The following is a 27,632-nucleotide window of genomic DNA, read 5'->3' as shown; positions in this document are numbered from 1 at the left end:
TGTTGATAACATTTCGAGATGAATAGCTGCATTTCTATTGTTTTCTATGTAATGATCATTATTATGTTATTTCCGTCTATAGATTATGTTCTAAAATGTTGTGTTGCAAAAATAAACTCAGGTCCGCGTCAGATTGCTATCTTCAGACTCCAGACAGTGAAAAGCATTTTCGTAATCGGCATTCGGCGTGTTAATAAGAAAAATATCAGCATTTAGCTCATAACTCAGCTGGCGAGCCACGTTTAAATCTTGTATGTTGTGCGTTATGTCCTCGCAGAAAGAGAGCATAAGATACGGGCGGTCTTCTCGATTCCTTTTTCGGATGGGTCATTCCGTTTGTTTTCCGCACGTAACCACTTTCTTATAGAAGTAAGACTGTGTGCTGTCACAGTTTATACGCTGCTTTTTTTTTCTATTTCCAATGTTTTCCACACAAATATGGATGCAAGCCAAGGGTTAACAGACTCTGTGTCAACTCTGTACCTAGCATAGGTGTAATTCAAATTTATGCTACTACTACAACCCTACGTGCATATGAGGGGGTGGTGGTAAGTCTTTGGCTTTCATAAAAAATGCTGTTATGTGTTTGGAAAAACTTTATTTACCCTGCACATTCCCCCTTGAGCTCAACACATTATGGAAACTTTGTTCCAGCTTCTTTAAACTACCCTTAAAAAGGTCGATTGTGCTGCAGACCACTCATCCGCAGCCCTTCCGGCTACTTAGTGTGTAGAAAAAGTCGTCTTTCACTGAGATGTTTCATGAGGTTTGGGAACAGATGATAATCTGAGGGAAACCAATGGGGTGAATAGGGAGGATTTTTGAGGATTTCAAAGTGAGAATCTTCCAATTTTTGCTGCGTGTCGCCCGCCGTGTGTGGAGGGGCGTTGTCTTGTAGAAACAAAATTCCTTCTCGCGGCTACCTTCTACGTTTGGAGGCGAGATGTTGTTTCAGTTCGTCAGGATGTTCAACGTAATACTTCGCGGTAGTGGCTTCACCATGTTGTAAATAGTCAGCAAGTAAGATTCCATTTTTATTCCTAAAGACAGATGCGAGCAACTTTTTTTGATGATCTTTGTTTTGAACTTCTTTGGACGTGTAGAACAACTGTCTCGATTCTTTGGACTGTTGTTTAGTCTCTGGACCATAAGCGTATATCCATGTTTCATCCGTGGTGACGAGACGACCCAAAAGTCCCACAGAATCACGACGAAATTGGACAAATATTAGAGATTAAATTAGATTCAGTTTTCGTTCCATAGACCCAAAAAAATGAAGTTACTCTCGTGAGTGTGGAACATGTCAGAAAGCAAATATAAAAAACATAAAACATTTGAATATAATGCTTACTATGCTTGTCATTCGTCAGGAGATTGTCAAAAGAGGTGAATACATTACAATAAACCGGAACTGCTAATATTTACAGAATTAATACACTGTCAGAATAAAACATTGTTAAGCACTGTTAATAAATTTATCATACACTAAATACCAAATCTTGACTGTTGTGACCGTGCTGTCAAAACTGAAAGCTAAGAGACATTTTTACCTAAGTTGGTCTAACAGTCCCTGTTAAGATATTCATCTATAGAGCAGGAGGTGTTGCCTATCAAGAACTCTTTCAAACTCTGTTTAAACCGTGCTTTATCTGAAACCAAGCTTTAATGGTTGCTGGCAATTTATTGAAAATGTGTGTTCCTGAATATTGGACCCCTTTTTGGACCAAGGTAAGTGATTTTAGGTCTTTATGTAGATTGTTCTTATTCCTAGTATTGATGCTGTGTATTGAGCTATTGGTTGGAAATAGAGATATATTACTTGCAAGAAATTTCATTATGGAATAAATATACTGAGAAGCAGTGGTTAGAAAACAAAGTCCCGTCAACGTAATGTTCTTGAATTTACACCTCAAATGATTCTTAGTACACGCTTTTGCACGCTAAAATCTTTTGCTCGGTTTGGTGTGATGCTACAGAATATGACCCCGTATGACATAATAGAATGAAAGTATGCAAGACTTTTTTATATTTGTATCTCCTACATCTGACATCATTCTCACTGCAAATACAGTCTTGTTTAGGATAGTGACAGTTTTGTGACAGTGAATTAGCTTTAAACTATTTATCAATGTCAGTGAAAATTTGATTAGCAACTATTTCTATATCTGTACTTGGCTTGCTATATATTGCAATGTTTTTATCATCTGCAAACAAAACAAACTTATATGCGATTGCAGTCTTTCTCGGCGTATTCCAATGATGAATTCTTCTCGGATTATCACCCGAGTGGTGGCGTCGTCTTGTCGCAACGTTTCGATGAGTTTCGTACCCATCATCTTCGGGTACGAAAGTCATCGAAACGTTGCAAGACGACGCCACCACTCGGCTGATAAGCCGAGAAGAATTCCTCAAAACAAATTTAGCATCTGGCTGTGTAACAAACGAGAGGTCATTAGTGGAGTAGGAAGGGCAGTTACCAGACATGTCATCATAAATGTGTTTGGTCGTTTTCACTTTTGGATTCAAATGGCTCTGAGAACTATGCGACTTAACTTCTGAGGTCATCAGTCGCCTAGAACTTAGAACTACTTAAACCTAACTAACCCAAGGACATCACACACATCCATGCCCGAGGCAGGATTCGAACCTGCGACCGTAGCGGTCGCTCGGTTCCAGACTGTAGCGCCTAGAACCGCATGGCCACTCCGGCCGGCTCACTTTTGGAAAAAGATACTTAATCATGAAACGACTCACTTTCACTGTGGATTCTCTGTTTTCTTGCGCCGTGTTCAATTAAAACCTGTACAGAAAAATAGAAAACAACGTTAATGTTTCGCAGTTACTATCACATATAATATAAAGGGCAAGTTTTAATGTCAGAATATCAGAATTAATCGAATAAATTTTAACTAGGAAAAGCCAAAGACTTAACAGCACCCCCTCTTAAAATCCGCATATGCAGAACGTCGGTCGGACTCCTTGTTAGTTACCCGCCGAACGATCGATTTCGAACTCAAGCTTTTTTTTACTTATGTCATAATACCGAACAAGGTAGGTTTCCTATAGCAATTAACTGCACGTTACATTGCTAAAGTTACGTTACTGGATTGCTGGAAACCTTTGTCTCTTAGCTATTAATCGAACCAACAGACCAACTTTGTTTAATACTTTCTGGCAGAGATTTCCTGTTTGCCAACAAACGTGTAAATTCATATTTCTACACGCGCCAGTAAAAAGATTTTACATAGTGGAAGGTCGTGAAATGTTCCATTGGTACTTGCCACCAAGAGACAAAATCAGTGCGCCAGAGCGTTTTATGGACTTTGGGAAGATTTATTTACTTTTTATTCACCAGTTTAATTTTTATCATATGTATCATTATTTTAACACTTTTAATATTTCATTGCATTACTTTAATACGATTTGCCAGACGTCCTGAAAATCGAAAACTGCGAGTTCATTTGTTGTGTCAGCATACATAGTGGTGGCTCATGAGTACACATTTTGGGTGTTCACAAAATTGTAGATTCAGGTAAATTTGAGAGTGTGAAATTAATCTGCTGTATAACAGTTATGCTTATCAACAGGTTTATACAACTACAGCCACTACCAATAATAATAATAATAATAATAATAATAATAATAATAATAATAATGTGCATAACTTAACTGATAAAAGAAAGAATTGATTTTGTGAAACTTTGTTGTTTTGTACATAATTAAGTACAGTTTAGGGTAATAACGAAATGATATGTAAGCTTTTGCAACACTGTTTCGCATTTTTGTGTAAGTGGGTGTTTTTGTGCTTTTCCATTTTTACTGACAAATGTACAAAATCCCCAACAGATGTATTAGTCCACAAATTTACTTCCAGGCTGATTATCGGATATTTTTACGTTGCACGCACACACAACTTACGCTAATGGTGCACTTCCTTGTTAAATGTTTGCTTGTAGTCACGCTTATTTGATTTTGTCACTCCCTCAATCAACGGATCTGGTCTTGGAAGCCCTTGTTCCTTTACATCTAATGTTTCGTTGTGATGTGCTTTTCTGTTCTCATAATAAGATCTTCACTCTGCAGCGGAATGAGTACTGGTAGGAAACTTACTGGCAGATTAGAACTGTGTGCTGGACCGAGACTCGAACTTGGGTCCTTGCCTTTTGCGGGCAAATGGTAACGACGGAGCTACCCGAGCGCGACTCAAAACCCATCTTCACAGCTTTATTTTCCTGTTAAAATGTGAAATAGATTCGAGATAGTTCATGCTTACATTGCATACGAAATCCGATTCTCGCACATTAAACAACCAACTCCAAACACAAACTGCCTTTTGCGGAAATGATTAAACCCAAGTAGTTCTGTCTGCTCAACGTGGTCACTTGACTGGAATACAAATGGGAGCTGAGATCCACAAGGGCCTAAAGCACGATGTCATCGATCTCCCTTTTAAGTGAATATAAGATAAACTGGTGATACAGTTTTTCGTGAATTTTCATATACACAGCACAGATAAACCTGACTCACCATAAGATCAACAGATTTCAGAAACATGAATTAATGCCGCAATCTCACAATCGATGGTGATGTGCATAAGGTACTTATGATTGTCAGCGCTTCAAATATATTACTATGTGATGAAATTCAAAACATGATATACTGTAACATATTCAGAAACCCACAAAATAGGTTTTCCTCTCAGTATAATGTATATTGATGTACGATCTAATTTTACTATATAGGCAGTGAGTTGGCATGTCTGAGGAGTCTGCTATCATCTAGCAGGATTTATGCCGAGCGAATGGAGATAAAAGTCTGCTTCATTGTGCTATCACATGGTGGAACTGTCTTAAACTTTTAGTTGATTGGTATGGGTTAGCTGTGCACATTGTGAACCGTGCACGTTGCTTATCAAATTTGTATGTATTTGGCCCGTAACGTAATTACGTCACACCAGTTTGCGCAAGCGGAAAAGCTCCTTAAAATGTGCACAACCGAAGGTGTGCTTGTGACCCTGATGTCAAGTTTCACGGACTCTAGAGAAGCAGCAGCGCGGTAGATTTAAGTGCTGTGTCTTTCATATTACAGCATCTATGTTACATTAAGCAGCAGTCAAAGAAAAGTAACCAATAAAGCCACTATTTCTAGTTTGATGATCTCGTAGTTTGGTCCCTTTAATTCCATCAATCCAATCCAATAAATCGAAATGTTGAAAAATAAATATCATGGAATTTTTCTCATGTTTAGTTGCCACACAACTATAAAGATGATCAGTGATTAAATGACAGTGTTGGTGGTGCTGAAAATAAACAGTGCTATAAGGCCCACAGGCTTCCTTGTCTGGCTCTACTCAGGACGCGAAAGTGAATTCATTCCGCTTTTCACCTTCTTGTACGAGGGTTGGAACTTAAATAGTGGCAACTATTTATTCACAACCAATACAAAATAGTTACATGTTTCCACATGTTACTGTCCTTCAAAGTTGTTACCAGTGTTGTGTACAACCTGTCGCCAGTGATGTGGAAGGCATAGTATACTGTTAGCAGAGCCTGTTCTGTTGATGATGTGAATGGAGCGGTCTAATATTATGGTGATTCACATGTACGACTGTGATGGTGTTATCCTAACGCATTACATTCCTCCACGGCAGTATTACTGTTCGTTTTTGGAGCATCACCTGCGACCAGCTTTGTGCAAGAAGCAGCGACACTTCCTGCGCAACCCACCCATCATTTTGCACGACAATGCGCAGGTGGGTACCAGCACAAGCTGTGGCTGCTCTGTTTGGTCGATGGGACTGGGAAGTACTGTACCATCCACCATACTCCCCGGCCTTAAGTCCTTGAGACTTTCAATTGAATCTGAAGATGAAGGAACCACTTCATGGCATTCGCTTCAGAACTGTTCCCGAGATTCGACAGGCACTAGACCACTCCATTCTCACCATCAACAGAACGGGCTCTGATAATGGTATACTATGCCTTCCACATCAATGGCAATGGGTTTTACACAACGCTGGTGACTACTTTGAAGGAAAGTAACAGGTGCAAACATGTAACTCTGCTGTATCTGTTGTGAATAAATAATTGCCACTATTTAAGTTCCAACCCTCGTATCACAGATCCTATGAGAATGAAATTTGAAAACACTCTGCCAATAAATCTCAATTCATACCCTTCACACATGACATCCTAAGTTAGGATTAGAGATAACCATGTGTATTACACACTTTTAGATTTTCAAAAACTTAAGATTCACTACCGCACAGAATAAAAGTTATGAGTGAATTTAGAACTTCTTAATTTGTCTCTACTGTAGATGAAAATTCAACAATAAAGTACTGCAGTCTGGCAGAGATGTGGTGGTGCTATTAGTTGGTGGATACTATAAATTGAAATTCCGGTCTTTTTGCAGATCTAGTAGTTATATGTGAGAAAGTGTTAGGTGATGACGATAGTAGTAATATCATGGTATATACCAACAAAATACCACCATAGTGTGAAGACTGCCAAACTTTCTCTTAATGTCGAGACATGTAAGGTTCTGTGATTCATGAAACTGTAGTACCTTGTAAAGTAACAACAAGATTAATTACTCACAGCTAGGATCGGGAGTAATGAGTTGTAGGAATATGTTGTGGAACAATCACAGATGTTTAGTAGTGTATGAAGTGGCTGGACTTGATTTATTGTTAAGGTATTGTGAACTGCAGTTTGCTCACAATTTTTTTTATTAGCCTGTGGGTACAGTATTATAGTTCCCCTCCCCTCCCTCCTCTGTTTCCCGATGCAAAATTTTTGTTGTTGTGATAAGTAGATCTTTAGTGTAGCTATGGGTCTAGGTTAGATTGGAGCCTGACAGTTTGGTAGGAAGTTGGCAAAACAAACTAACAAGAGTGTAAAAAAATGGGTCTGGTAACATTCTATCCATAGTAATTAACTTTTCATTACAAATAACTAAAATAGCAAGGGAAATTCACAGATGTTGTAGTACACAATATATAAATCTCTGACGAATATTTTTGTTTATATTCTGTGTCTAAATTATGAAAAATAACAAGGGGGAGAGAGCAAACTGTATATAACTCATACCGAGCCCATGTTTGGACACTGTTAAAGTTGTAATCACACTGCAAGTTTCTCTCTTTGCAGCTATCTGAAACATTTAGGTTTCCACTTGGGCATTTTCTGTTTAAAAACTGTTTATGGAAGCTTGAGACAGAATTTCATTGCAGTGGATTTTGGCAACAATTGTAAACGTGAGGTTTGTTATCTTCGAAGACTGTAATTATCAGGGAATAGCATATACACCATAGTGTGTATTCGGTCATCATAAATTCTACATAATAAGTGGCCAAATCTTGTTGTGGGAGAGATGCAATAGAACCAGCAAAATACAGTGAAAATGAGGCTCACACCTTAAAAGCCAGTTTTGCATTTAACGGTAGGAAGAAGGCAGCCCAGTGTGTAAGCTTCATTGGCTCTTTGAGGAACATTAGTTTGACTCGATGGAAAGAAGGTGAAGAATGCCACATTAGCCTCTTGGGAGCATTGGTGCTCTATGTAGCATGGACTTTGCATCATCTGTGGTTATTGTTATGTTTGGAATGTTAATCATATGTTTGGAGGTTGCCACCCAGCCATTTGGGAAGTTTCTATTTCATAGAACAATAGATTGTTTTAGATTGTATTTTTCTCAGGTTTGCTGCCTTGTTCTAAAATGAGCTTGAAATATCAAGGCCAGCTGTTATGTAAAGTTGATTTTAGGATGTAGTAGCAAACCTCAGAAGAATACAATAAATTACCACACTGGGAAAACCTACTTAATGAGTTTTTAGAGGTGCATCTACTGTCCTTTATCAAAATATTATTATATTTTCTACAACCCAATCTCCAAGGATTAGCATTAATCTACTTTACTAATTGTCTTCCTCTCAGATTGAAATTTAGAGGTGTGTGCTATTTTGGCTAAAGCAGTTTCACAGAAGGATGTGTTACAAATTTTCTGACTACTAATTTCTTTCACCACACTGAAATAAGGTCATTGTGTTCTAGATCATAGTTGTATCACGTACTTTTATGACCCTCTGTAAATTTAACAAGGATTTCATTGACTTGATAGTCATGTAATGGTAAGGAATTCCCATGCTAAATTAGATGGAAGTCATTAATTGTATGCTGTCATTTCTCACCACTGGGGGATAAAAATTAGAACATGCAACATTAATGCTAAGATATCATTTAACATGTACATTTGCAGCATTGTTAAGGAAGGAAGGCAGGAAGGATGGATGGATGAGTTGGATTTTCTGAGGACTGTGATAAAAGATGATGGTGGTGACAATCTGTTGCTTCAAGTTTTCTAGTTGTTGTTCACTGCACAGGACATCAAGGGGCTTTGGATTGGCAGGAAAGAGCCATTTTATTTGCAAATTTCAGTCACATCAAGGACATGTCAATACACTATGTGATCAAAAGTTTCCGGACACCCCCGATAACATGTGTTTTACATATTAGATGCACTGTGCTGCCACCTACTGCCAGGTACTCCATATCAGCAACCTCAGTAGTCATTAAACATCGTGAGAGAGCAGAATGGGATACTCCATGGAACTCACGGACTTCGAATGTGGTTAGGTGGTTGGGTGTCACTTGTGTCATACATCTGTACGCAATATTTTCACACTCCTAAACATCCCTATGTCCACTGTTTCCGATGTGATAGTGAAGTGGAAACATGAAGGAACACGTAGCACAAAAGTGTACAGGCTGACCTCGCCTGTTGACTGACAGAGACAGCCGACAGTTGAAGAGGATCGTAATGTGTAATAGGCAGACACCTATCCAGACCATCACACGGGAATTCCAAACTACATCAGGAACCGCTACAAGTACCATGTCAGTTAGGTGGGAGGTGAGAAAACTTGGGTGCCCATAAGCCACACATCACGCCGGAAAATTCCAAACAATGCCTCGCTTGGTGTAAGGAGCGTAAACACTGGACATTTGAACAGTGGAAAAACATTGTGTAGAGTGACGAATCACAGTACACAATGTGATGATCCGATGGCAGAGTGTGGGCACGGCAAATGCTCGGTGAACATCATCTGCCAACGTGTGTTAGTGTACCAACAGTAAAATTCGGAAGTGGTGGTGTTATGGTGTGCTCACGTTTTTCATCGAGGGGGCTTGCACTCCTTGTTGTTTTGCATGGCACTATCACAGCACAGGCCTACCTTGATGTTCTAAGCACCTTCTTGCTTTCCACTGTTGAAGACCAATTCGGGGTTGGTGACTGAATCTTTCAACACGATCAAGCACCTGTTAATAATGCACAGCCTGTGGTGGAGTGGTTACACAACAATAACATCCCTGTAATGGACTGGTCTGCACAGAGTCCTGACCTGAATCCTATAGAATATCTTTGGGATGTTTTGGAACACCAACTCTGTGCCAGGCCTCACCGACTGACATCGATACCTCTCCTCAGCGCTGCACTCCATGAAGAATGGGCTGCCATTCCCCAAGCAGCCTTTCAGCACCTGATTGAATAAATGCCTGCAAGAGTGGAAGCTGTCATCAAGGCTAAGGGTGGGCCAACACCATATTGAATTCCAGCATTACCAATGGAGGGTGCCGTGAACTTGTAAGTAATTTTCAGTTAGGTGTCTGGATACTTTTGATCACATAGTGTACTTGCAGGAAAAATGATTCCCCAATAGAAATTTCTGTTAGACTTAATCTTAGAAAAGTGCATTTCAACTGTCTGTCATGGTAGGCAAGACTCTGAGCCTTCGTCACCACCATTTACCAGGAAGTCCACACAAAAACAGCGAAACAAATTTAAAATACGTGTTGCTGCATAAATATTGTGTAATTGTGTTGTACTTCCCACAATGTACACATCTGACAGATGTGCACAGTACAGTACACAATGATCCACAGAGGACAAGCTCACAATATAGTACCGAGTGAGGTGGCGCAGTGGTTAGCGCACTGGACTCGCATTCAGGAGGACGATGGTTCAAATCCAAGGGATGGTTCCTTTGAAAGGGCATGGCTGATTTCCTTCCCCATCCTTCCCTAATCTGAGCTTGTGCTCTGTCTCTAGTGACCTCGTTGTCAGTGGGACGTTAAACACTGATTTCCTCCTCCTCCTCCTCAAAATGTTAATATCTTCATACAGTTTAATAAGAAGTCGAGAAGGCTTTACAGTAGTCAAGAGGCTACACATGAAATAACATAAAAATATAAAAATGCAAAAAATAAGAACAACTGTTAATATACTGCATTCTTCATTTGCAAGGAGTGGGCTTGAAATTCATATTTGGTCTTCCAGATCTCAAATCTTCTACATCCTTACCCAGCTCCAATTCGTATTCAGTCTAATGAACCTCCTTTGTTCTATAAATCTATCTAAAGAACAGTGCATGCTTCTGACAAGACTATTTAATGTCATGAGATGTAATTCCTATAAGTAAAGGTAAAGCTGTCTTCTACCCAAAGGTTTATTTGAATACCACTGTTCTTTACTATGTATTGTCCTAATGGAGGTATGCCCTTGCCTCCTTATGACCTATAATCAGTAGCCAACCAGATACAAGGGTTCCTACAATAGAAGCTGGAGTCCAAGTCATAGTGCCACTTCATATTTTTAACATACACAAATCATTATCAGAAGTGAAAAGAACTGTAACTGTCAACACAATCACAGGACTGGGTGGCGATTGAACCCTGGACTTTTATGTATGTAGTCCGACACTTACCCACTGATACACAGAGCGACATGGATTTCTGTAGGGAGCATAGAAATTGTAGCAGTAGGAAATTTATGATGCTATCTGTGCAGTCTTTTTCTATCAGTGCCCTTTATGGTCTATTTTAACTAATTAATACTGCTACTGAAATGTTTAATAGTATAAAACACGAAATTTGTAAAATGTGCTCAAACTTATTGTATGTTATGTGATATATAATGAAAGTACTCATTTCTTCTTTATAGATTTAAATCTGCACAATGTCAGCCAAAGCAATAAGAGAAGCAACAGGAAAACAATTAATAAATAACCATCTTCAAAGTGGGACAGCCGCATCTTTCTGTCGCTTTGCATCAGTTGACGAGAGCACAAACTGGGATGAATTGCGAAGCAAACACCCATGGCTTCTGACTGAGGTGTGTCCTTCATCATTTTTTTTTTTTTTTTGAGCTGTATAGAGATAAATTATGATATTTCTGTTTAGAAAATGTTTTTACTGTAACTATGTGAGTATTATACTTAACCTTTACTTTCAATCATTACATTGTAAGTAAACTGTAATCAAGTATGAATATGTTAAGGACTAAAGCAAGACAAAAACCTTGCTTGTAAAATTTGCTGTGACATTAATGCGGTAAGGAATATTATGGCAATGATTTGTCAGCAGTAAGTGAGAAGCAGGAGTGCAAACTACGTGGACCAGAATACATATATTCACACGTTGTTGAAATTTTTCTAGATAAAAAATGAAAACAATGCATGTCATGCTATGCCACATAAAAATATTACATCTGTATGCCTGTCAGTGTTCAAGATATTACCAGTTTGACAGATCATGAAATGCGTAATGTAATATCTAATGTGCCACAATGTTACCAAAATTATTTAGCAACAGCAATAATTGTTATTGTCATCTTTATCATTAATAATAATAATAATAATAATAATAATAAATCATTTTCCCCTGATAAAAAAAATGTGGCATTTTGTTTAGGTAGCCCCCAAGGAAACTTAACATTGTTCTTCTTTTTTTGTGTGTGATTAAAAAAGAATTCCATAGACATGTAGAATTTCAGAAACACCATTAAAATTTTGCAAATAAAATTACTGAATTATGATACTGTTAACATAAATACTTCCCTTTGGAATATCCAGAAGGTTGTATTTTAGTTTAGTTTTCAATAGGGTGCTGATAAATGTTAATAAGGTGCTGATAAAGTTTTCATGAAAGTTATGCCAGCATTGTACTTATATATTTCCCTTGGAACTATAACTAACTGTTTTATTTTCATTGCAGTTTATTGTATTTTATGTACTTTTATGTGAATTTAATCTTCAGTAGTTTTATTTTAATTGCAGAAACTGGTAGCAAAACCTGACCAGCTTATCAAACGTAGAGGCAAACTTGGGCTCATTACTGTCAATAAAGATTTTGAGGCAGTGAAGGAATGGATTACAGCTCGGCTGGGTGTAGACCAAGTAATAGGAAAAGCTACAGGAAAATTAAGAACATTCATCATTGAGCCATTCATTCCTCATAAACCAGTAAGTATTTTAGGTAAATGAGATATGCATCCTCACTTGTTGCTGTTACTCAGTAAATAAAAAGACTTCGTTGTCTGATTGAAACCATCCAGTTTATTTTTATTTAGTTTTTTTATAGTTTTAAACAAATTTGTAGAAGGTTTATGCAATGCCTTATCCACATCCTGACACAGTCTTCTTATATGAGGAAAATGTTTCATGATGTGATGAAATTAATTTTTAAATTATACTGATAAACTTATCAGAGTTAACTTTTTTTTTCTGTTAGAAAAGGCTGGAAAAAACCCTCTAACCTGTTCATCATCATCATCGATATACAGCTCTAATTTCCTGCATACTGTTCATGTGCCTCTTCAACTTTGTTCTTTTCATGTATAATCTGTCATGGATAACATCATCCATTGTCCCCCTTCTGGCAGTGAGGTCTTCCTTGATCATGTCAAAGCATTGGGTTCTTGATCTTCGTAAGGGACATTTTCCTTCCAACTCTCATTTCAAATTTATTTAGGCTTGTAGTCTCCAACCTTATTACATGCCCGTACCACAATAGTCTGTACATGCTGATTCTATGTGAAAGGGATGTCTTGATTCCGGCTTTGTTTCTCGCCTCCTCATTCTTTAACTTACCCATCTTAGTTTTCAGGATGGTGGATCCAAGGAATTTCATCTCTAATGCCTGGAGCCTCAGTGACTCTCTTTGTGGGGGTGCGTTCCTTGATATTTGTACGAAGTAGCCAATGAGTGTCACTAGTCTTGCGTTCCCTGGAATCTTGTCATCCTGTAAAGGAGTTTTCACTTACTGATAGAGTTCAGCACCCTTTTGCATTCCGTTGCTAAACTACTGTCTAATCAAATTATCTCTGGGGATTATTCTTCTGAGGTACATAAAACTGTCTATACACTCTACATGATGGTCAGCTAGTTACACAATTGCGGGATGTCCATCTCTCTTGACTGCCATCACCACTGTCTTGGTCATGCTGATACGGAGGTTGTAATCTTAGAACTTGAATTTCCACATATTTAATCTGATCTTAACTGTTATTGTAATTTAGAATAAAGAACTTTATCATAAACATTACCTGTGAACGGTAAAGGCCATGAAACTGATATAAAAATCATCATAATTTTATGAAAACAACAGTGACCGACAATTTGCCTGTCTCTCCTTGTGTACGGACCAGAAAATGGAAGGCACGCACTATAAAATGGAAGGCAGCAGGATGTTACTCTTTTGACACCACAAAGTCTCTGGTTTCATAATATGATTTAATTGAAAAAATACGTACTTGAAATCATTGTAATTGCCTTCAGTGAAGGGACATGTGATGTCCGCCTATATTATTCCTGCCTCTTCCCTCATATTCTCTCTCTCTCTCTCTCTCTCTCTCTCTCTCTCTCTCTCTCTCTCTCTCTCTCTCTCACACACACACACACACACACACACACACTTCCTACTTTCCCTCATTTATGCTGCTACCTTCTTATCTTTTTCCTTTTTTGAATCTTTGGAAATGTTGGCGCTTGATTTTTGTTATTGTTTGTATAACAGTTACAACAAGCACTTTTTGTTCATAATTTTTTTTTCTGAATTCCTGAGAAGAACACTGCAATATTGAAATCGTACTTTTAGTTATAGATTGATATTACTTCTTTCAGCCCCGTGAGTGATACATGGACTGTTGTGTGCTGATTTGGTATAGCCTAATCTGGCTACCTTTGCTGTATGTTTCACTAAGATTTTTATGGCAAATACAAAGAGTTAATAAAATTGCCTTTGTGACTAAGAATTACACCTGTACAGAATGTTTCAGCATAATTTGTAAGGTGGCATTCTGAAAGTGATAAAACAGATTCATCGTAGCAGTTGCAATTCCTTCTCGTCATACGTATTGTTATGCTTGTATTCCCAACTGCAGTAATTAAAAAATGAATAAATGTATTTGTGGTTAAGTCAGTATTTTTAATCCACCATCATTGGTTATTACTACATCCGGAACAGATTATACCACTCGATTATCATTAAGAGATGTTATGGGTTCATTATGGTGTTTTTGTAGTCCAAGAGTGCAATGTTACATTGCATGCAGGTAAATAAAATATACTGGCCATATATGAGATTACTCTGATATTGTGCCATTCGTATTAATCAGTTATATTAAATTTTCCACTCCACTTCTAAACTTTATGGTTTTTTTTTTTTTTTTTGTCTTTCTTAAACAGTGGCATTCAGCTGCATAGCCTTACAGACAAGTCACTAGTTGTTAGGAAAATTCAATGACATTTGTTTGGACAGATTATGGCAATGTGTCAACAGCTTTTCTTCTTTGTCATATTTGCAAATATCAGATGTATATTTGATGTGTGCAGGAACAGAACTGATCATAGTAATGGCATTCCTATGCTTGATGTGGGATTCAAACCTGCAGCATCTACTCCATAGTGCAGTGACACTGTCTGCTGATCATAGGGACTGGTTTCAGTAGCCACCTGTATTACTTGTTTATTACAGTGTGGGAAACTGAACACTTATTCACAGTAGAACATGTTGCCTATTTGTAATACATGCACCAGGTTTTTATTAGTGAGTTTTGAATTACTTATTCTTCACTGGATACAGTGCTGTTTGATTTTAATTTTCCGCAATGAACACATGAAATGAATATGCCATTGTGTTTGTGCATTAGAACAGTAATTTGTGTACAGGCAACCTTGGAAGACAAGAAGTGTTTTTGCTGGAACACTTTTTGGAAATTTACAAACACATTTCAAGCACTTAAACTGAATAAATTGTCCTATCATAGACACAAATTAAAAGAAGAATAAAATAAAAAAATATAGGTGCCCAGGTAAGTTTTATGCATCATAGATAAAGGATTATGTATAATTTTTGTTTAATTGACACAGTATTTATTATTTTTTTAAACTTGTGTGCTTCATCTTTCAAACAGATTTTAATTACAAAACATAATGCATCCAGAAATAAGCTTCCAAGCTATATTTTTACAACCACTGCATGTACTTTCCATCATTCTTTTTGATCCAGATTTGAAACTGATGAAGTTAAGTGTTTTATTTTTCTTTTAGTTTATATACATCATTAACTAAGTCTTAAAGAAGTATCAGTTTAATTTTATGTTTTCTGTTGAGACCCTCCTGGTTAATAGTTAAGAGGGCATGCTGAAAAGTAATGCATCTGAATGCATTAAAGAAAACAATCGTTTTTAACATTCTACATCTTTATCCTTCATATCTACATATTTGCAGCCCTCTGTCACTAAGGGCTCTGAATTGTAGCGTGTAACATGTCAGTGTGTAACTAAACTATGTAGGTACATGCGAAACAACTTGCTGTAATCCAATTTTAAATTTGAAAAGTTTGTCCACACAGGTAGCACACACTCATTCAGCCTGACAATACCAGAACACTCACAAGTGCTGTGACATCTGCAACAATCCGACGCCTTGGGTTCAGTGGTATCGATGATCCTCCAGGCTGTCCTAACTTGGTCCTATCTGATATTCATCTGTTTCCAAAATTTAAAGAACACCTCTAAGGACTTCACTTTGATAGTGATGAAGTGGTGCAAGCAGAGGTGAGGTTGTGGCTCCATCAACACACTTAAAACATTCTATAGCGATGGTATCAACAAACTGGTCTCTTGGTGGGAGAAACATGTGCATGACCAGGATGACTATGTTGAGAAATAAAGATGTAGGATGTTAATAACATTTGTTTTATTTCAAATGGTTCAACATTTTTCACATAAGGGATTCGGAGGCATTGCTTTTCAGTACTCCTCATGTTTTCTGTGTGATCACTCAAAGCAGTGTACAACACACAAATGTACATTACGTATCTTGCATTCATGTCTGATTTCTCAGCACATGTTCCGTTAAGAGTGAACTGCACATCTGTCCAGTAGCACAACTTTTCTGGAGTGTTCACTTACAGAAAAGTTCAGAAAATAAATGCCTCCCAGTATGCCATAGAAGATTGAAGTTTCCAGAATGTCTTCCTCTGTCGACTTTTCTCTGTTCTATTGTATAAGTTTCTCCAGTTTATCTTAATAGAGATAGACAAAACTCTACCTGTGCTCGGAAGTTACATTAAATGAATGTTCTAATTTTGTATGAATGATGAGTGTGAAGTATGGTTCACCAAGTGTATTATCTGTTTTACACAGAAAATGCCACTCTGTCAGTTTACCCATTTGCTTTCTGTAGGAGCACTGATTTTGCTACATTCAACCACACGCTTCAACTGTTGAACAGCTACCGCTGTAACCACAACATTCTTCTTGGGTTTGAGTTGGAGTTGACTGGAATTTTGTAAGATAATTGAATGGAATACTTGTACACATGGTAAAGTAAGATTGTGTTCTGTGAAACCATGCACTCATCCAGGCTTATTTCAACAGGAGACCCACAAAGTACAAATCTCCCTTGTTCACCTACAGCTTCACCCCACAACCCAGTAGCATATGACATTTTACCCTTTGGAAGTAATATGTACTACTAACATCTGAACTCTGTCAGTTGTAGCAAAAATTTAACTTGTGCTTTAATTGTTCTCCACAGGAAGAAGAAGTTTATGTTTGTATTTATTCACATCGTTATTCAGATACAATACTTTTCCACCATGAAGGTGGTGTTGACATTGGAGACGTTGATGCTAAAGCACTAAAGTTAGATATCCCAGTGAATGAAGAAGTTTCTCTTGATGATATCAAGCGCACATTACTGACAAATGTAAACCAGGAAAAGAAAGAGTAAGTATGCCTCAAAGGTTTAAGTCTCATTTTCAAAAACTGTAAAGAAACTCGACTTTGAGGTATGAGGTGCATAGATTAAATATTTTTCAGAAGAGTTTTGGATATGTGGCTCAAAGATCTAAAAATCTAATAGTTGAGTAGAAATGCAGTGAATGTGAAGACAAAAGTGGTAAAAAAATAATTACCAAAACTGAATACATATAAAAAAAGAATCTCAAAAATTAAAATGCAACTATTAATAAAGGACCAGGAAATGTAGCATATATTTTTTGCAAAATTTGCATATATATTTGAAATTTGCATCTATATTAAAAAATAAATGATTAGATGCACAAATTTAAAACCTTGTCACACACTACATGAGTGAAGACAAAGGAAGCCTTAGCGCTTTGTAACTGATTGTTTAAAGAATGTGCTAATTGGAACCCTTATAACTGAAATTTTTGCTTTTGCTAAAACTTCGAAAGCTTTTTTTTCCAAAATGGTCTTTACTTTCTTCGTTTGGCCATGTTTAAGCTTTCAAAAATGGTTGTTCTGTGGAAAAGAAGCAGCATTTTCCCAGTGGTGAAGTGTCTTGGACATTACTTGTCTTTGCTGCAGACTATTAATTTCAACTTTCTATGGGCATTCATAGCTGTGTGACAGTGCTTGATGATACTACAGATAGAACTGACAAGACGCTTAGCATAGAAGTATAACCACAAGTAACTATTTTAATGTTCAGGAAAGAATTTCAGAGCAGTTGAAAAACATGACAGATTTTGTTTTCATATTGCTATGGCACAGAGTGTGAGCACTATATAGTTGGGGATGGCCACTAGCCTAAGCAAACTAGAATTTCGACCACCAGAGGGGAGGGGAACAGTATGGGGAAACAAGCCCTGCCTCCCTTTCCCAGTGCAGCAGTTTGCATGTGTCATCTGCGAAAGCAGAACTGTCGCACAGTCACGGGATTGCTGATTTCTTCTGGTGTTGCAAGGGTCATAATCGAAAATGGTGATGGACAAGGATCAGTTGCTACACTCATTTCAAAATAAGAAGAGAAAACAATGAGCAGCGTACAACACAAAGCATTCAGGAATGACTACCACAATGACTTGCCTATTGAAGTTGGTAGAACTTTGTTAACAATGTAGTTCAGGCTCGACCTCTAGCAGTTTCCCACACAACCTTATTTCAAAACATACCCCTCCTAATTTGCCATGTTAAGTGTCTGCATTGTACCAACTTTTGAACTTTAGCTAACAAACAAATGTTTGTGTTCCTTTGTTATAAAATGCTGGGTTGAATGGTTGAGTAATGTTGCATTATGTAGTGTGTATCTTAAATGAACCATTCAGCTGCCCACAATTTTCATGGCACCAGAGCATTGAATGTGTTAATACACTGTTACATTTGTGCACTTTTTATCTTGCAAACAGGTTCGTAAGTACATAATTTTTTAAGTTGGGCTTTGATAGATGATGTATAATACCAGTAACTGAAAACTGGTTACATTTTCGATATTTATATGCAGAAAATAAAGCTATTTCACACTATCAGTGATAAAATAGTTCATCTGGATACAAGTCACTATGAAATAATAGTATTAAATAATTTTGCGTTTTCGCATTTTGAGGCAGAATTTGCATCTATTTCACATGTGTCACAAAATATGAATTTTTGGTCCAAACTATTAAGTGATCAGGGAAGCTTCTACTTTCCAGGTAATAGCAAGCTGATACACTTAAGAAAATATGTTAGAAAAACTAATTTCTGGAACTGTTTTGCAAAACAGAGAAAACGAGTGTAGGAGTTGGGTGTAGTTAAATTTTGGACAAGACGATACCCAGAACCCAATGTCCATGGAGAGAGACGTACACTGTGATTTTGCTCTCTCATTCTTACGTAACCTCTTTCTTGCACAGCTAAGGAGATCTTATTACTTTTGTCACCTGCTAAATGGGTTGTTCTTTCTGTCTTGAGGCTTTTATTTATTTTTTTAATGGGTTTTATTGCTCCTGTGGTTTCCTTATGGTGACCATTTTCGTTGTTACCTCTCTTGTCTTGTCTACTACTTTCTCTATTATTTGTGCTAGATAGATTGTTTCTGTTTTGGTATTTGTATCTTTTTGGTTCATTTTTTTCTTCTCACTTGTTGTAGTACACCCCCCCCCCCCAACAAAAAAAATTGCTTACCAAGCCCTGTATTGTGTACTTTCCTACTATCCATTTGTGTACTATGTAATCACTCTCTTTACCATCGTGCTATGCCTACTATTTGGTAAAAATTTGAGTCTTTCACACCTTGCAGCCTCATATAGAAGCTTTATGGTGAACTGCCTATGATTTTGCTAATGGCCATAATTATTGCAATATTTTGAAATTAAGTAACTCATAATAAAAAATTCTGATAATTTGCAATGAAAAATACGAATTACAGTGAGTTTACATTTTGTTCACATTAGGTCATGTGTTACTCCATACAAAATGTTGCTAACATATTGATATTTTGAACCTGCGATGAGATCTATAACTCTCTCCAGTCTGGAGGGAATGGATTGTATGTACAGCACCCACTTCTGACTGCACACAGCTGTTTGCAACAAGAGGGGACTATTTACAACATGGGGAGCCAGTGCACAGTACATATAGTGTTCTCTGGAGGTGTCTGTAACTAGATCCAGCTACACTGGAAGCCAGCATACAGGCTACCAGCTTTCTTCATGTTTTCACACTCAGGAAAGACAGCAGTTCTGTTGCAGTGTGATTCAGTTTACAGTGATTCTCCTTCCCTGCTGAATTTTACATTGTCTAAAAGAATCGGTACACTAAATTCAGACTGCACTAACTAAAGACTTAATTTTTTTCAATCATAATATGAATGGAAAATTACATGTGAATCCTCATATTGAGATTCATTCTGGTGTTAAACCTAATCTTGAATCAAATCATTCACAGGCTTGTTCATCATCCTTACGGAGATATTTTGTATACTCATCATGCTTGTACCATTTTTTTCTCTTATTTCTCAAACATCTTCCCACCTCAGACATTGCAGAATGAGACTTTTCTGTCTTTAAAAACTCTGTGCTCTGTTATAAATCTAGATCACATGGGGTGAATTATCCATACCATATGCTATTACATCCACATGACTAGCAAAATTTACTGTATCTGATGGAAAGCCACTTGTGAGACAACCCATATTATACAGGTTGAGTCAGCTAAGACAGGCCACCCAAAATATTTGGAGAATGAGTAAATACTGGGTGGTTATAACTAAACAGCAGATACTCACAGTGGGCTGTAATTATCATATGGCGGCGAAACTTGGTAGATGTGCTAATTTAATGCAGAATGGATTTATGCTGGAATTACTATTAGTTCCAATTGTGACCACCAGGTGCAAATCTTGCATTGTACACTGTATGATGCTATGACAGCCACACTGTCATTTGACAAGCCATAATGTGAGTGAACAATATGGCTATAGAGGAGAGATTGTGCACTGTTAGTGAAACTGTTGTATGTGAATGGCAGCAAGTACAGTGCTGCATTGATAAAGTATTGCTGACTGAAAGGTCTGAGGAGAGGCCCGATGTTGCTAAACGGTTCACAGAAGATGATAATGAAATTTGGAAACAAAGGTGAGCTTGGTATGGCACCTTGAAGAGGAAGGCCTCCTATTCCAGTGGAAGTTACTGATAAGGTTGCTGTTGCCGTAACTGTCCATGTTACATGTGCCCCAAGTAGTGCTTGTGCTCATACAGTACCATGACAACTATCCACCCCCTAGTTAACAGTGCTGAAAATTTTGCAGTTTATTTTACACTGGTACCTGTATAAGATACAAACAGTGCAGCAACTGAAACCTCATGATAGGCAACAACATTCTGAATTTGCTCTTTGGTTTCTGGCACAGATCGAAGTTGTTGACCTGTGACTGGGGAATATGTTGTGGAGTTTTGAGGCGTATTTTACACTACACAGTGTAGTGAATACACAGAAATGCTGAATTTGGGGTACTGTTAAACTGTGTGTTGTCAACGAAGAGAAATTGCACTCACCGTATGTTACTGTGTGGCTGTGGACCCACAAGCACCTTTATTCTCAGTCCGTTCTTCTTTGAAGATAATACACCCAGGGGGCCTGGCAGGTGTACCATGACACCTGCACATTATTGAGACTCCTTGTACAGCATGTGATACCTGCTTTGGAAAGGCACAACTGTATAGAAACCCCCATTTTTATGCTAGATGGAGCAACACCTCATTCTGCTCGGCCATCTGCTTAACACAACCTTCCACAAACATATTACCTCCAGGGGCTTACCAGAACATAACATGCAGACCACCTGATCTGAATCCATGTGACCTTTGGCTCTTGAATATCTAAAAGAACACGTTTACCAGGGACACATTCAGTCACTACCTGAGCTGGAGGCCAGTATACAGGTACACATTGCCGAGATTCCACTGCAACTGCTGTGAACAACTGTTGATCATATTGTTTTATGGATGCGGCATCTCGTTGACATCTCTGGTGTTCATATTGAACAAATGGTGTAACTGACAGTTAATAATAAAATCATCATTATGCCTTTATCATTTGTTCGATCCTGCTCATATCCCATTCCTAATCCATTACGTATGCAAACATTTCTGTGTGTGTATCTTGCATTCACAGTACCAGATTTGCCCATGGTGGCCAAAATTGGAACTATTTTTTTTTCCAGTGTAAACTGGTTCCACACTAACGCATTAGAATATCAACAAAGTTTCACTGCCACACGATAATTACAGCCCACATGGCACCTCTGTGAGGAGCTGCTCTTTAATTATAACCACCCTGTGCACTGAGATGCGGTTTTTCCAAGTTATAGTGGACAATATGGCAAATTTCCTGCTGTTCACAGATTTTATTGTTTATAATTGCTGAATTATGACACTGTATTTGATTTTTCTAATGGAACTATATGCTTTCTTGTGTGAGAGGAGGTTCTAAGAGAACTTAAAAAACATAACATGTATGGGATAACAGTGTCATAAACCACTATCCTGCCATCAGGAGAAGTGCTTTCACAAACGTCTGTCCTGTTATACCAAATGTAAGCAAACACGTAACTCAGGTATGGTTCCTTAGTTTACCTGTGTGCTTGAAGCCCATCAGTCTGTCTTCTGCTGTTGTAGCAATCAGATAGCTTACTCGTAAAGCTATTGAGACATTCACAATGTATATGACAACTGAAAAAGTTAATATCGTTTATGGTAAATGTCACCAAACTATTAGAACAGTGGTATGGTTGCATGCTGAAGAGTATCCAAATTGTATCAAGCACTCACGATCTGTCTTTGGAAACATAACATAAAAACAAAAAAACAAAATATTCTAGAAACTGGAAGTGTGGAGAGTAAAATATGCCAAGGAAAAAGGAGAGCAACTGATGAAAGAAATGAAACTAATGTTTTAGCAGCAGTAAAACACAATGCATGGCATGTCATCTTGAAAGTATGGAGGGATCAACCAAATGCGTGTTCTGTGAACACTACATTCCATTGCATTTCCTCCTCTTGACATTTCCCTGCATCTACAGCTTCGTTGCACTGACTTGGAAAATTGGTTATAGTTCTCCAGATGGTATCTGTAGAAAGTGCTAAGTGATGCAGTGTATCTATGCAAAATTTTGTTTAAGGAAGAGGCATTGTTTACATGGGCAAGTCAGCCTTCACAATATATGTGCACTAATCATCAGTTGAAAATCCAAACTGACTCAAAGAAGTGGATAAAAACAAAGCTCTCATTCTATCAATGTTTGGTGCATCTTACTCAAGACCCATATCAATGTTCCATGTTTGATTGATGAGAATCTAAATACACCCCAGTATCTCTAGTTCTTAAGATGTACTGCTGCTGCAGTTTTCGGAATCTGTGTGATACCAACATGATGGATATCACTCCTATTCCACACTTGTAATAACACACCATTTTAAGAGAGCATGGGAACGGTCACTCAGGAAACACAAAGTGGTCTACACACAGCAGCTCTCTCTCTCTCTCTCTCTCTCTCTCTCTCTCTCTCTCTCTCTCTCTCTCTCTCTCTCTCTCACACACACACACACACACACACACACACGTATACTTTTATCTGTAACGAAAATTCAAACAAGAAGTCTGTTAGGAAACATTGACAACCCCCAAAGACATGAAATGCCTTATAAAACAGGCCTGTGGCACACTGAGCTCTATACAAAATTCAATATGCTGTATTGTGTCTCCAGAATTGCTTTATAGTGCATAGCTGTACTCAGGGTCAACACTTTGAGCACTTGATATGACAGGCACGATAATAAAAAAAAGGAACCGTAGCTGAGTTATGTGTTTGCTTACATTTGGCATAATAGGGCAGGCATTTGTGGAACCTCTCCCTCTGACAGTGGGATAGTGGTTTATGATGCTGTTACCTTGATACTATTTGATCAAGTCCCATACAGGGTATGTTGTTGAAGTTCTGTAAGAAGTTTCTTTCAAATGCCACTGAAAAAAGTATATAGTTCCATTATGGAAAAAAAAACAAAGCTATTGTCGTAATTCAAAGACTATATGTGATATAAATTGCTTGTGAACATCAGTAAATTCACCATATTATCCACCATAATTTGGCAAAAACCACACCTCGATTTATTTATTCATTCAGGATATATTTGGGGTGGCCTGTCTTAGCTGCGTCAGTCTGTATACTTACTGGTATCAAACAACTGTCCAGCTTGCAGTGTTCATGTAGCAACTACTAAACCGTCTGTAGGAAAAAGTGATTAGATTATGATGGTGGTGGTACTGTGCGAGAAGGCTTAGAGAGCATGGTTGTTGGTGCCATGGATGAATAGACACAGCAGTGATTAATAAAAGTAGATTACTGCCAAAGAACATGACCCACACTCTAGAAACCATAAGCCACACTGGCGATTTTGATTCTTTTTCCTTATGCAGCTCTTGCTACTTGGCCTGTGAATAACTGCTCTGTGGTGTTACTTGGTTTCTGTCAGTGACCTAGTTCCTGCTGTTGATATCTTGTTTTGTTCTCTACCTTCTATTCTCTTATTTTCCTTCTCCCCTTGTCTCTTGTGCTTCTTCCACATCCCCCTCCCACATATTACATTATGAGGCTTCTGTTATTATCAAGCCTTTTCTTTAGTTTCTTTGTTCTTTTCCATCATTGTTAGTCCACATCACTAAATTCTTGTTTCCAGTGTCATTGTTGTTGTCCATCTTTCTATTTTACATTTCTGACTTGTGGACTGCTTTACAGAGTCTTTGCTGCTGTGCAAAGCCCATAGTTTATTTCTGGTGGGGATAGCTTTAGTATGAAAGCAACTATATATGCTCATATTCATAAGATCAGAAAAGTTGTGTCAAGAATAATTGTGAATAAGAATTTTAATCTGAATCAATGAAAAGTTCACTGGGACATAAATTTTCAATGTTATGTGGTTCTCATGCAATTTCATGGAATTATATTGTAAGAAATTGATTATGGTTCTGGAAATGGAATGTTAATTGCAATAATATGTTTATGAACCTAAATGCACTGTATGATCTCTGAATTCTGAACACGCAGTCAACCTGTAAATGTGGTCATGTGCATGTAGTATCTGCAAGAAATTGTTATGAAAACACACTGTGTGTATTGACAATCTGTGGTTAGTGTTTAAGTGATTTAAGGCAATGAAAATATTTATTGGTCTTTAGTGACTAACAGATCACCAAATCTGGAGGGATAATGCCTGTACATGGTGAAGTGTTTAAGAGCTACTGCAATTAAAGTATACCAGTGTTGGACATGCCCAATTGACTTTTGTTGCTACTGTTAGCACACATTTTAACATACGAAAGAAAAATCTTTCATTGTAGACAGTACTAAACAGTTTTATATTTTCAGGTGATGCCATTAGACATACCCTTGCACTTATTTTTAAGAAGTAACCAGATTTGTTAAAAAATGTCTTAGGAATGTGTAAGTTACTTTGAAAACTGCCCTTCTATAGTTCATCCTAACCCTGCAAAGCCTATTCTAGACATACAGTGGTTGGACAAAAATATGGAAATACCAAAAACACAACACATTACTATATAGTTTTTGAGGGAATCTTTCACCACTCTTCATGCAGAATAATGGCAATTCAGGTAACAGTGAAGGAGGTGGATAGCAATCGTGCACCCTTCTCCCTTCTTTCCAAAGTAGATCATAAAGCGTCAATAATGTTGAGCTCTGGTGATTGTGGTGCTGAGGGGAGATGCGACAATACATTGTAGTGCCCACAGCATCAGCATTAGGGGACAAACATTGTACCATGTGATGGACCTGATCGGTCGAAATGGCCACACAATCCTTGGCAGTAATATGACCTTGCAGAGTAACAGCGGGGTCCTGGAATGCCATAGTCCTCTTATTTTTTGCTATGATCCTCTCCAATAACTGTCCATCATAATCACTCAACACACACTTACTTCTGCATTGTGACTTTGCAGATGATGTTTTTCCACTTCCCTCTGTGCAGTGTAAGTCTTTGATATGATGTCTCTTGAAATGCCAAACATTTCGGGTTCCTTGGCTATGAAAATGTCTACCATGTGAACATCAACAATTTGCCCACTTTTAAATTCATGTAGCTCTGACATAATGCTCTCCCAATTACATAGAACACTGTTCTTGCCATAACTGACATTTGCAACATGTGGTCAACGTTGCACAAATGCTTTTCCGGTTGTGGTGAAATACAACAGTGCAACCTGTAAGCTTGGCTAGCATCTGCATTTATATTAAAGCATACATTTCTCACAGTGCTTCCATATTTTCATCCAACTCTTGTATATTGTGTTTATTTTGTGTTCTAAAAGTTAAATGTAAAATTAAGTAGACACTTATATGTGAAATGGTTTGTATTTGTTTTAATTTCAGATTAATAGCACAATTTATTGTATCACTGTATAAGCTGTATGTGGAACTTTACTTCACGTACTTGGAAATAAATCCTTTAGTTGTTACTGAGAAGTCTATCTATATTCTGGATCTAGCTGCTAAGCTTGATGCAACAGCAGACTACATATGCCGTGCTAAATGGGGTGAGATTGATTATCCACCTCCATTTGGACGTGATGCTTTTCCTGAAGAGGCTTATATTGCTGATTTGGATGCTAAAAGTGGAGCATCCCTAAAGGTAAGATGCCATCTCACTTGTGGATATGAGTTAAAATAGTTCCCTCAGTAATTAAAATTGGCAGTGGTTTGTGTGTGTGTGTGTGTGTGGGGGGGGGGGGGGGGGGTTGGGGGGTTATCATTCAATTTATTAATTTTGTGTTACAAATTATAAAATATAACATATCATGAATTGTGCGTGGAAACACAATGTTGCCCAAGAAATTTATGTTTATACTTCCAGTGAGTTTGAGCTATTCCAGATGGGTATGTCAGTTAAATATACCATTATTTATTCCAGTAACGGCTGAAATTCCATGAAAAACAATTCTGTAAGCTCTGTTGAATGTGAATGTCGTTATGGAAAAGCTGCTTTCAGTGCAGCTTGTATTGGGGGGGGGGGGGGGGTGAGGGAGGGAAATGAAAGTTTTAACTTGCTCTGTTGGGTTGAGTTTAGATGATCAGGCTGCACTGAGTTGTTTGCTATTTAAGAGAGAGAGAGAGAGAGAGAGAGAGAGAGAGAGACCATGAAGGAATTATCCAAATCGGGTGGAAATCGATAGATATGATGTACATGTACAAGAAAACAAATGATTACAATTTCAGAAAAATTGGATGATTTATTCAATAAAAAGGGCTTAACAAATTGAACGAGACAATAATGCGTAGGTTCATCTTATGTAAATGGTTAACCAGTTGGCATTGATTGGTAGAGTTGTTGGATGTCTTCTCGAGTGGTATCATGCCAAATCTGTCCACTCACACATTAGATCATCAAAATCCTGAGCTGGTTGGAGGCCCTGCCCATACTGCTCCAAACGCTCTCAGTTGGGGACAGATCTGGTGAACTTGCTGCCCAAGATAGGGTTTACAGTACAAAGACAAGCAGTTGAAAATCTTGCCATGTTGGTTGGGTATTATCTTGCTTAATGTAAGCCCAGGATGGCTTTCCATGAGGGCAACAGAACAGGGCATGGAATATTGTCAACATACTGCTGTGCTGTAAAAATGCAGCAGGTGGCAACCAAACAGGTCCTGCTATGAACTGAAATGGCACACCAAACCATCACTCTTGGTTGTTGGGCTGTACAGCATGCAACAGTCAGGTTGGTATCCCACCACTGCCTGGGGCATCTGCAGACATGTCTTCAGCCTGGAATCTCATTGGCTGGAGTAGACTTGTCTTCATTCCCACTTAGAATCGAGTCCTGATGATGATCAGCAGAGACAGATCTGGAGACACTCCGGACAGCTGTGGTATACCAACCTGACTGTCATGCACCATACAGCCCAACAACCAGGAGTGATGGTCTGGGGTGCCATTTCTTTTATAACTGGACTTCTTTGCTTGTCATCTGCGGCACTCTTACAGCACAGCGGT

At 38.0% G+C, this 27,632-nt stretch overlaps 1 protein-coding gene across 9 annotated transcripts in view; it reads left to right on the top strand.

Annotated features, from left to right (window-relative positions):
* The window catches only part of LOC126299402 (ATP-citrate synthase), a 152,295-nt gene that overhangs the window by 65,879 nt on the left and 58,784 nt on the right, over positions 1 to 27,632 (top strand). For 8 of the 9 annotated variants that reach the window (XM_049991279.1, XM_049991276.1, XM_049991283.1 and 5 more), the window contains exons 2-5: positions 11,002 to 11,172; positions 12,116 to 12,301; positions 16,883 to 17,073; positions 26,015 to 26,273. In XM_049991279.1, coding sequence (XP_049847236.1) covers positions 11,017 to 11,172; positions 12,116 to 12,301; positions 16,883 to 17,073; positions 26,015 to 26,273 — 792 coding nt within the window. In that variant the 5' untranslated portion in view covers positions 11,002 to 11,016. Of the gene's footprint in view, positions 1 to 9,494; positions 9,646 to 11,001; positions 11,173 to 12,115; positions 12,302 to 16,882; positions 17,074 to 26,014; positions 26,274 to 27,632 lie in introns of those variants that run through there. The other variant, XM_049991281.1, reaches the window with a different exon arrangement.

This window comes from Schistocerca gregaria, chromosome X (assembly GCF_023897955.1).
Source record: "Schistocerca gregaria isolate iqSchGreg1 chromosome X, iqSchGreg1.2, whole genome shotgun sequence".
NCBI classification, from domain to species: domain Eukaryota; kingdom Metazoa; phylum Arthropoda; class Insecta; order Orthoptera; family Acrididae; genus Schistocerca; species Schistocerca gregaria.
Note: the sequence above shows the minus strand (reverse complement) of the source record. Positions and strands in the feature narration are given on the sequence as shown.